The 12,173-nt window shown below is 38.4% G+C and overlaps 1 protein-coding gene across 6 annotated transcripts in view; it reads right to left on the bottom strand.

Annotated features, from left to right (window-relative positions):
- DNAH5 (dynein axonemal heavy chain 5) overlaps window positions 1-12,173 on the bottom strand; it is a 307,171-nt gene that overhangs the window by 37,993 nt on the left and 257,005 nt on the right. For all 6 annotated transcript variants that reach the window (XM_073332323.2, XM_078851640.1, XM_078851639.1 and 3 more), the window contains 6 exons: window positions 11,604-11,794; window positions 9,815-9,936; window positions 9,055-9,204; window positions 5,583-5,828; window positions 2,065-2,284; window positions 1,116-1,321 (listed from right to left, as the gene is read on the bottom strand). In XM_073332323.2, coding sequence (XP_073188424.2) covers window positions 1,116-1,321; window positions 2,065-2,284; window positions 5,583-5,828; window positions 9,055-9,204; window positions 9,815-9,936; window positions 11,604-11,794 — 1,135 coding nt within the window. The remainder of the gene's footprint in view (window positions 1-1,115; window positions 1,322-2,064; window positions 2,285-5,582; window positions 5,829-9,054; window positions 9,205-9,814; window positions 9,937-11,603; window positions 11,795-12,173) is intronic.

Here is a 12,173-nt window from a genome sequence, read left to right as displayed (position 1 = left end):
AGGCATCACACTTGGTTTTATCAGCCATTCTGAGACCTGGCAAACTTACACCAGCATCAGGTAAAGCATTGCTTTTAGCTGCCCCTCTGCTCACAGGCTTGCAGCAGTGTTGTAAAATATATAGCTTTGGCCAGCTAAGCCAGACTCTTTTTAGACAGAAGGCAAGAGGAGAGAAATAGGAAAGAGAACAAATAAGGTGGGGAAGGAAAAGGATGCACCAGGAGGGGGTGAAAAAGTCTCACATCCCCAGTGGCGTTTGGGGGTTAGCTGGAGCCAATAGTGTCATCTGAGTCCCTCACTCTGCCTCAGTCTGGTCAGGACATCTCAGGATTAGGATGACAAAGGCCCAAGAGTGTCATGGTGGACTCTGGGGTTCTAGGAGATAAAGTGATATCATGATAATGATAACACTCGCTCCATCCTGTTTGCAAGTCTTTCAGTCAGACATAGTCTCCTAATTTCTTGCTCCCCCAAAGTCTTTCTGAGGATCCCAAAAGGAGAGCAATGTGTGGAATAGCCCTTCCCCTCATTACTTTGTCCACCAATTACATCTATTTTCCAACACACCAATTTTGAGTCATTGATTTCTGGTCCCACACTTTCCTTCTTTAGCAAATACAATCTCAACACAGACCTTGGGTTATACCAGTAAGCCTTTTGGTTTGGACTAATTCAGTCTGTTTCTCTTGTGCACTTTTCCCCCCACACCAACATCTATTGTTATAGGTTATTTTAACATTTTGTGAATTGTTAGTCACTTTCTACAGTTAGGCTTGGAACTGGGACAAGCCTACTAGGCCCCAAATATTGCTGCAGTTTACAGCTCCCCTTTTTTTTGCCTAATTATATATATTTTTGGACTAATAAAAAAGTAGCCACCACAAGCATAAGTAGAAAACATACAGACGCTTAAAAAACGGATTTTAAAAGTTATCCCCCGCTGAGCAGTTGCATTTGTATTTCAACATAAGTAGACAAGTGTTTTCAGTGCTGTGGGCACTCAATATATCTAGAGTTAAAGAACAAGTTTTTTATGATCTAGCATTTATGTTTGTATTTCAATTGTTTGGAAGTATCCATAATATTCCAGTTACCCAAACTATTGAATTAAGTACCTTCTTGATGTCCATGTCATCTAAATGATTCTGGATGAACTGCACAGTGGCATTAAAGTCAGCCTGGTTAAACTCATAGGGGATGTTCCAACCTAGTGGTCCAAATTTGCGTCTTTCTTGAACTGTGGAGTGCAGGAAACCAACAGCGTATAATAATGGTTTCCATTGCACCATGTTACTGACATCCAGGAGATCCTGGTTCACACCTGTTGGAAAAAAGTGGACATCACAAGCCATAAGCTACCAGCATTTTAGTTTCAGCATGATCCATTACTAAAATACCTCTGGTGGTGGTACTTAGTTAGCTTTGAATCTCTCCAGAGATGCATTTACTATATCACAAAGCACTCTAGTCTGGAGAAAGTATGCTACCTCTTTTTAGGTAGCACAAGTTAGCATAAAGTTCAGAAATATAAATGCACGTGTTACAGTGCACATCTGGTGCATTTATCGTAACAAGCCCTTTGAGGACAGGAGACACAACTTTTTAGTTCCCAGAAAAGCAATTAAAAATCATCGCTCTGGCATGATAAAAATCAGCATATGGCCTTTCATCATAAAAAGTGAAAGGGTGTTCAATTATTAAATGAGGTGTTAAAAAGCATTTTTAAACAAGACACTGGAGGTTATAATTTGTGGAAAAAATATTCCTGTTTTTATATCAGATGAGTTCAGACATAACTTCAGCAGCTCTCCAATTTCTCTCAATTTTCTTAACATCTGGCTTCATCTTAGGGCCAAGTTGTGCCCTGGAATCAACATGCACAACTCTTGTTGTTATCAGCTTCAACAGATAAGGTCTGCAGCCAATGTCCAAAATTTCATCCTGATTCTACCAGTAACTGCAACATGATCACATGGTGACATAGGTGGGGCTGGAAGGAAGGGCCTATTTAATTGTGTAACGCTAAAAATTATATTTTATTCCCTGTTGATTTTTTTCACTCACCACCATATGTTCTCTTCAGACCAGCTTTGAGTCCCTGTGGAGGTTCATTGGTGAATTTAATGGACATTTGAAGAAGGGTAATGGGGAACTGTCGGTGAACCTCAGTGGTCATCCACAAGCGGAAGTCCTCATGGACAGTCTCAGTTTCTATAATAGTGTCCATCAGCTCATCCAAAAAGTCAAGTCCTAGGTGGCAGTTCTGAAGAAGTGCCCATCCTCCCTAGTGCGACAGAAGAGAACAAGATGTGATATTCATTTGTGTGGTATTAAAATTTATTTTCAAACTGAAAACACTAAATGATATTTTATTTATCATTAAAATTAGAAATGTATCAAACAATTCTAATTTACAGCATGGTAATCAAACATGTCGAACACCTCATGTGCAGCAAGGTGGGAAGAATTTAAGTAACATATTCCTCCACATTCCAGTTCTAAGCCTGTCAACTCTTCACCAAGTCCTCATCAATTCAAACTAGTGCCTTTTAGAACTTTATATTTTCCCATGTAAAACTCAAGAGCTGGCAGCCAGTTCACATGCTAATTGTACAACTAAGAACATAAGAACGGCCAAACTGGGTCAGACCAAAGGCCCACCTAGCCCAGTATCCTGTCTACCAACAGCAGCCAATGCCAGGTGCCCCAGAGGAATGAACAGAACAGATAATCATCAAGTGATCCATTCCCTGTCGCTCATTCCCTGGCAAACAGAGGCTAGGGACACCATCCCTGCCCATTCTGGCTAATAGCCATTGATGGACTGACAAAGTATTTCCCTTCTGCAAGAAAATGCTAATAATGGCCCATGCAGTATGACAAGAATGGAGAGTTTACCACTTGCAGATGTGTGGGGATGACCCTTTGAGTGTCCTTTTTTATACTCCTCAAAACAAGGCCTACTTAATCCTCCAACATATATCCTTGATTCTCAACTTTGATGGTTATGAGTCTTGACCTGTCCATGATTCAGATCAGTGGAGCCATTGAACCTGCTGTCCTCCATTAAGTAGAAGTTTTGTTTCCTTTTCACTACAATAAAAGTATTCCTGAAGACCACTGGGCTAGAAGTACTAAATCAGTGAGCTCAGAAATACATGCCTTGACATGCTAAAGCTTCTAACCTGGTAACCAGCCCACATATTACAGACGCTATGATAGAGGTATCCTAATGAGCTAGTGACCTGATCAACCCAGCAAGCTGGAGGTGCTAAATAGGGGTTAAAACAAAATAGACTGTATAGGACCACAGCTCCTCCCTCCACACACACCCCTTCTGGATTTGGGAGAGTTATGTTCCCTCTTGTTTTGCCTCTAAAACATCAGGGAAATGAGGCTTCATATTTACTCACCCTTTGCTGACAATGGGTATGGGAGAGGGACGCTGACTCCTTGCAGATACATTTATTTCCCCATTCGCAGTCTCTTCCTTATGACATTTCCCATTACCAGGCTATAATGTCACTTCACTACATAATGATAAATTATCACCAGAAGGTGGCCTCCTAATTTTATGTATTTTACATTGCTGGGAGTAAGGTGGCAGCTATCACTCACTGCTTCCAAATAGAGCACAAAGAGCTGAAAGCCTCTGAGCTGGACTCAGCTGTCCATACATTTAAGAAACAAGTGTCAGTTTAACTCATTGCTCTCCTCTTCAGCTGAAGTAGTAAGATTATAATGATTTCACTGCTACCATAAAATGGATTGCTACTGTGCAAAAAATATATGTATTATTTTCCCCTTTGAATTGCATTGCAGTCCTATTACACATGAGCACTTTCAATTGCTAATTTGTATTAATAAAAACCTTGTTCTCTTTCCTCCCCAGAATGTTTACAGATAATTTCCATTCTATGAGTATTTATATTAAAAAGCATTGCATTAAGTCCAAAGCAGACTGCAAAGAGTTAGAGGGGGTCTCACAAAATGAGGTGACTGGGCAACAAAATGGCAGATACAATTCAACACTGATAAGTGCAAAGTAATGCACGTTGGGAAAAATAATCCCAACTACACATATATAATATAATGACAGATTCTAAATTAGCTGTTGCCATTCAAGAAGATCTCAGACAGTTGTGGATAGTTGTCTGAAAACTACAGCTCAATGTGCAGCAGAGTCAAAAAGGCTAATATAATCATAGGAACCATTAGGAAAGGGATAGAAAATAAGACAGAAAATATGTAGCTACTATATAAATCCATGGTATGCCCACACTTGAATACTGTGTTCGGTTCTGGTCTCCCCATTTCAAAAAGGATATAGTGGAACTGGAAAAAGGTTCGGCAAAGGGCAATACAAGATGATCAAGGGTATGGAACAGCTTCCATATGAGGAGAGATTAAAAAAATTAGGGCTGTTCATCTTAACGAAGAGATGACTAAGAGGGCAGAGGTCTATAAAATCATGAATGGTGTGCAAAGAAGTGCATAGAAAAAGTGTTATTTATCATTTCCCACAATACAAAAACCAGGGACCATCCAATAAAATTAACAGGCAGCAGGTTTAATACAAACATGAGAAGTACTTTTTCACATTACACAAAATTAACCTCGGAACTCATTACCATGGGATGTTTTGATAGCCAAAAGTATAATTGGGTTTAAAAAAAGAACTATATAAATTCATGGAGGATAAATCCATCTATGCTTTTGTGTCCCCCCCCCCATTTTTGAAGCCACAAAAAAGGGGCTTGAAGTAATAAAAATAACTGGTATTATTTTGAAGATGAGTTACAGAGGTTCTAAGCTATTTAGGACAAACTCCATTTCAGTTTTTGAAGCTGTAAGGCAAATATATAAATGGAGAACAAATTAAGACTCTTTCAAACTTATATGCTTATTAGCCAAGATGGTCAGAGATGCAACCCCAACCCAGAGTGGTTGCCAGAAGGAGAAGATGGGGTGGAGCTCTCCCTAACTGCCCTGTTCTGTACATTCTCCCTGAATCTCTGGTATTGGCTACCGTCAGAGACAGAATACTGAGCTATATGGACCACCAGTGTGACCCACTATGGCAGTTCTTATGTTATGTATTATTTGTTTTTTCACAGAAAATCACAAACAGATAATGTGCTCTCTGTAAGAGACATGAAATTTGGAAGTTCTCTCAACGTTTACACGTTGTGTCAATATTTGTCAACAATATAGTAAAATAAATTTAAAAGCATCATATGAAATGCCTCTATACTAGCAGTTAATGATTATTAAGTCAGATCGTGAAGTTGTCATGTCATAATCAGTTATGAAATTCCCATTAGTCACATGCATTTTGATTGACTGGTTTTATATGGTGTGAAGGACCCTTTGGTTTGGATTTTATCACAGACTCTTTTGCCCCAGTCTACCATTGTATGAGGCAGGCATATTGTTTTGGAATTCAAGTTACTTTTATAAAACAATTAGATCTACATGCATCAACACTCCATCAGAACGCTTTGTTTCTATTCAGGGTTATAACACATTGCATGTTGTAACCACGCAGTGACAAAACAACAACAATTCAGGTTTTGCCTTACATGTGCCATGGTCTGCTGTAGAAGTTTACGAGCATGGACTTCTTGTCCCTGACCCATGGAAACATAACGTGTCTCTGTCTTCAGTCTTTTCCCCAGAGCAATGATTGAGTCGGTAGGATCAGAACCCATTGAAAGAAAGCAGATGAGAGGAGTACGTGGATCTGATTCTTCCCAGGTCTTCTCCAAGTCCAAGATGACTCCTTCTGCATATTTTCCCCCCATGGTATCCATGATATACTTCCTGGCCTGCATTAAAAAGTTCAACCACATCTATTATAGTCATTCAAATGTTGCTTTCTATAACCTGAGGTTGCAAGTTATACATAAACTTATCACCAAAATTAACACTACATTTTATCCTATAGAAACAGTATATGTAAGATAGTCAATATATAACCACCATATGCAATGATGTGGCCTATTAACAGTTGACAAGATGAGGTTTCAACATCCTAAAATGCAATCTAGGAAAGGTCAGTTTAGATTTAAAATCAGACTACCATAGAAGGAAGATATCATGCTTTTGTGCCCCCCACCCCTTTTTAAAGCCACAGTAGTAATCAAAATAACTGGTATTATTTGGAAGATGGAAGATCACAGAGGCTCTAAGCTATTTAGGACAAACTCCATTTCAGTTTTTGAAGCCGTAGGCAAATATATAAATGGAGAACAAATTAAGGCTCTTTCAAACTAGGCTGAAGTGATCTCTGCTCTATCACTTCTCTGGCAGTTGAGTTCTGGATTTACAATAACTACCAGTTTAATGTACAAGAAAAAGGAAAAATAAGTAATGAGTCAGTTCTCAGAGACAAAGGCATTCAGGACTAGAACTGGCTAAACTTCAGTTTCACTAGACATTTTAATATTTTAAAAAACTGGCTTTGTTCTAAAGTATAACAAAACCAAGTTTTTCACAATTTCTCACAAACTGGAAATCCATTTTAGGATTTGGAAACACTAACATATGAGCAAGAACATTGATTAGCACTTCAGAGGAGTCATGACTTGGAAGTCATGGCTTGGTGGTCACGGAAGAGCAGGTGGCTAGTGCTTAAGATCAACTGGCAGCTAGAAAGAAACAAACATGGAAAATTATTTCTTCTGGTTGTAGACATGAGCCAATAAAGAGGGAGGACGAAACCCCTTGAATTATTTAAAAGACAGTGGGTAATTAACTAGATGATCCCTTATTTAGTTTCCACAGTTGAAACTAAAAAGAAGTCACTCATTGAGCACTGGAGAGAAGAAACAAAGTACACATGAAACTAACTGTAAGGAAGCCTCCAAAGACAGACCCTTCAGAAGTGAAAATAATAGGCTTTTGAAAACTGTTACCCTCAAGTAAATTTGTATTTATTCTCTAAATCCAAGTACTGTATGATCATAACAAGATAAGCTAGATTCACCATGAATAGGGCATTTCTGTTTTTGTGAGAGGAATAATCTGTACCAGATTAAGCTCTGGTATTGAAATCAGTCCCCTAACTTCAATAAAATTTGTATCAATCTACTCCAGAACTGAATTTTTACATGTATCAAAAGTCCAGAGAGGATTGCAATGCCAAGAATTAAGTTCTGTGAAACAATATACGCAACTTAACAGTAATAATATCATCCTAGAGTTTAATTCCAGCCTTCCACATCTCAGTATGGATAAAATTTCTACAGTTTCTTGGGTAGGTGAGGCAGTAAATAACTGAAAGGATCCCAAGTGCCAGGCAGAGTACTGAAATTTCCTCAGAGAGAAAGGAAAGTCAGTGGGCAAATTAAAACCTCAGAGAGAAGGAAGAAGGAATCCAAGCAAACAATAATAAAACTGGATGTGCTATGTATGTAGATGGTACAGAAGAAGCAGCCACATCTGAGCAGTTATACAAAATCCAGAGAAGTTAAAGTTAAAGAAGTTTTACCTCAAAAAAAAGGTCTAGCTTCTGAGCAAGCATGTAAGACAGAATATTATTAAGCACATTTGCTTAGTACAGTAAGGAATCTGTAGTCACAGCCTTATCTGTAAGATGTGGTTTACAGCTGATTTTGCATTTCAAGATTGTACATATTGCTTTTCTTGAAAAGCTTTCATCATGGACTAAAATTTAAGAAGCGATATACACATACATATGCACTCAGACGTACAAACTTTTCTTTTATCAGAGAGAGAGAGAGATTATCACTGAGAGATATGTAGGTAACAGAACAAATTTAATGTTAGGCAGAAAACTACTTGTGGGATCCAGTGTAAGTGGGAAAGCTGACCTCACATTTGATTCTCTGGTAGTGTAGATCAATAACCAGAAAAAATCACATTTAGCAGAACAGCATAACACAAATAGGAGGTTATGAATATGCTATGGACATAAGATATCACTATGATACTCTGCTTAGAATAACCTGTAGGTAGAGGTTAAAAGAAAATCAAGTTTTGAACAGGTCTGTCAACTCACCAACAACGAGCAGGTGAGAGTTGTGTCTTCCCCTGCTCAGTGTCAAACTCGCGGATTCCTCGAGAAACTGACTCACAAGGGCCTGTGCCCACTGGGCTTTGAGAGTGGGTGGGAAGGGGTTGCAGTTTCACCACAATACTCAGTATCATTGATCCAGATACTCACACCGTTGCTCTGTTAATATGAACTCACTCATTCTGGGCCAATGCCACCCTTCTTTGCAGCACCCACAGGATGGAGTGTGGCCCGGGGGAAAAGGGTCTAACCAGAGTTGGGTTTTTTTGCTGTAGCATTTCCAGGATATCCAAATATTTACATATTTTTCACTTGAAGCATATAATTTCTGTATTTCTCTTCTCATTTTCCATGGAAACATTTGGACAAAAACTACTTATCTGGTGCATTTCTGTACAGTGTGAAATGAGGATGTGCTCAAACCAAATATCAAAAAGAAAAAGAAAAAAAAAGGTCTTAAATGATCTGATTCTCATGTAGTTTAACTCAATAGCATGAAGGAGAGACAGGGCAGAACGTAAGAACATATAAAGTCAAATAAGCAGAATGGTGTTTAAATAACGTTTTTCAAAGTTTTGGAAGAGATTTCAGCTAAACTTTAAGGTAGCGATGAAATTCCAGCTAGGATTTCTGTTACCATATTAATGAGGCCGGCAAGCAAATTTCTATTTCACTGACAAGGCAATGTGAACTGAGCACAGTAACTCCTGAGTTTAGGTTTAGACTCTATGGCAGTCAATTTTTCCATCTGAAAAGAGGGATCATCACACAAAGGGATCACCCCCGTGATAGCTGTATGAATTAGTATAAATCTGTAAAGCACTTTGAAAAACTCCCAAGTGCTGTTTAAGGAACAAGGATTATTAGAAGATAATTTTAGTGCTATGTATGTAAAGTTTTACTCTGATGCTATATTATATATTTGATAAAATATATTCAAATTTAATTAAGCAATTCCTACAGGAAGTTATTACATCTGGAGGAGCAGACAAAAATATGCCTACGGGTTAATGTACCTGAGCTATGGTTCTATCAGGACACCAGGATCTAATAAGGAGGAGACGTCTGAAGCAGTCCAGAGATTGATCATAGCCACTGGGAACAAGTTCTTCCTCTGGATTCTCCTTATCAAACCAGAGTTTCCATTGTTTCTCTGTTCTTGAAATCTGTACACATAAGGTAGAGAACCGCATTTCACAATATAGAAGGAGTCACACTGTAACACACAAACTCCAAAACTTTCCATGAAGGTCAGACATTAGAGGCATATCCATGTTTATTTATTAATCTTTGTTTTTATAGGGTTACTGTGGATATTAGAGGAAACAAATTTTTAGACTGAGTACAAAAAAAGAGGACTATGCATTGATGCCCTCAACCAAACTACTGTACCAAATATTCACCAGAAAGAGTTTGGAAGGGCAGTAAAAACAGAGCACTCTAAGAATGCAGGAAAGCTTGCACTCCCATGGGAACAGAGTTAAGGTTGTGTTATGTAGTGGAGGAGAGTTGGGAAAATGTTAAGGGGCGTATGTGTTTGTGGATGGAGGACAGAAAATATGTATTACTAAGTGGCCTCTCTTCATTTACTTGCTTTCCTGAGTTCTTTCGTGGGCATATTGTGTGTAATAGCCTTAATTGTTTCATAGCCTAATTTTGTATATTAATTTCATTCCATTCTTCACAGATGACTATGGACATGGTCAAATACTTAATGAGCATCAGTTGCTCGGTGGCTCTGAATTTATTGGACTCTTTGGAGAAACTGTTACTTACTTGGTCCAAAACATCTGAGAATTGTCTAAGCTTACTGAGTTCCACCAGGTTCAGCCAAGTCATATCCAGGATCCATTTAGATGGCTTAGGAGGACAAGCTTTAAGGTCCAGAGAAGCGCCACCTGTGAGGGGTAAGGCTATAATTAGAACCTGTTTAAAAAATAGAGTGTTCCAGAAAAGCAATATTTTGGAAAAACTCATCTAAATATTGAGACCACATTCCATGCACTTCTCATAGAATATCAGGGTTGGAAGGGACCTCAGGAGGTCATCTAGTCCAACCCCCTGCTCAAAGCAGGACCAATCCCCAGTTTTTGCCCCGATCCCTAAATGGCCCCCTCAAGGATTAAACTCACAACCCTGGGTTTAGCAAGCCAATGCTCAAACCACTGAGCTATCCCTTCCCCCACTACTACTTCTGTAGTAGATGAAAGCTCTAAAAATTTTCAAAAGGTCTGTTCTCAATTTAATTTTAATCAGAAAAACTTTAAATTTGTATGAACAAACTTTGAGAATTGAAAACATGAGGCATTTCAACCAAATCTAGTTTTTTTTACACACACACACACACACACACACACACACACACACACACGAAAAAAAGATTTTTGAACATGCAAGAGCCCTGTCAAAATTGAAATCTAGTTTCATTGAAGTGACAAATCTTAGTTTACACAAGATATTTTTTAAAAAAAAAGCTGGCCTTTTAATTTTTACTTTTTTGTGTGTGTAAAATGAATACAGAAAAAACTAAATTATTCAAAGCTCAATTATCCAAAGGTCATTTATCTCCCCTGAAGTTCACTTCAAGCTAGATTAGGATGGAGGAGGAAGATCTACCTGAATCACTGACTTCTTGAAGAGAAATGGGCAAGGAGAAGCTATGTTGTGTATAAAAACTTTTGCACCAACTTCGGTTAGTCAACACTGGAGAAGCCAAGTATCAACTGTAGTCTTGTAATGAGTACATTTACCACACATCTTGGACCACCTCATTTCGTCTCTGCTTACTAGTTTGCCTCCTGAAGACTTTTTCTAACACTCCTGTGTCTTGAGCAGCCTCAAACAAACTGCCATTCCTTGAAGCCAACCTTCAGTTCCCTTCAAAAGTCAGCCCTGCCTGAGGGGCAAGATTCAGCATGAACAAAGAAACAAGTTTTCCTTTTAAACCATAAGAGTGTTGTCTGTGAAGTCTACTACCTTAATGGGCTAGAAACAGGACCAGTATCCCCTGGGAAAGGGGGCAGGGAATGATGCTTAGATTCCCAATGGGGGCACATGGCAATTGCATGAGGTTACGTCACTAAAGTCATAACATTTTTTTGTACAGAAAAGCTTTTTAGGTTATTAAGAATTGTTTTACATTATTTTCAGTTTCACTTCCCCTGTGAACCCTCTGCATTTACTAAAAAGCCAAGGGTCCTTTAGTGTCCACGTCTCTTTTTTCAAATTCTTTGACCAAAAAACACATGCATGCTGGATAGTACTTGGACTACCTACTGCAAAGTCATCTTGAATCCTGCTATAATGAGATTGCTCTTTCACCTTTTATCACCTCTTTAATTCCCAACACCTACATTATTGAAGTTCAATATTATTCCCATAAATTATCAGTACAATATGATAATGAGTCATTAAACGGGATGTTTAGTGTGCATTCTTTAATTCCTCTGATTTTTCAGAAACAGTAACATCTGACAGGTGGAAAAACTGTACCTATAAAAGAATGACTCATAGATATTGCACAATAATGTATTTGCACACTTTCTATTTATACAGATTTTCTGACCTTTAATAAGTGTCAGGAACTCTTCATGCTTCACTCTGTTTCTCTGCATGTCTATTTTCAAGGTAAGCAGCAAGGTGAACAGGAATTTGTGCTCCTCATAAAGTCCCCTGGCAGCATACTTATATACTTCATAGGTCATATGCTCAATTATATTAGCAATTCTCTTACTCGTAATTGGGCTCTTGACAGACCTGTTCAAAAGGAAAATGTAGTTCAGCACCTTTATGGTTTAAGTTTATAGAAAGGATTTTCTGGAAAGGAGTAGGGCAAGTATGCAGGAAGTTCTAGTTCACCATCCTGAACATTTCAAAAATGAATAGGTCACCAAGATATATTACCAGACAGCAGAATACTAAAACAGACCCTAAAACTGAAGCAACTTATCAGAGTCCTTACCACTGACTAGATCTATTTGCATTGGAAAGAATGGTCTCATAGTGGACTAAAAACCTGCTCATACCAAAATCAACAGACAAAGCTTAAGAAGTATTGGTAAGCAAGTTCTTTTCCGAGTTCTCTGCTTCCACATGTGATAGCATAATGAAATAGAAGCAGGAAAGCCCCATTTTC

Source organism: Lepidochelys kempii, chromosome 2, assembly GCF_965140285.1.
Source record: "Lepidochelys kempii isolate rLepKem1 chromosome 2, rLepKem1.hap1, whole genome shotgun sequence".
Lineage (NCBI taxonomy): Eukaryota > Metazoa > Chordata > Testudines > Cheloniidae > Lepidochelys > Lepidochelys kempii.
The sequence above is the reverse complement of the archived record's forward strand: the minus strand, read 5'-3'. Positions and strand labels throughout refer to the sequence as shown.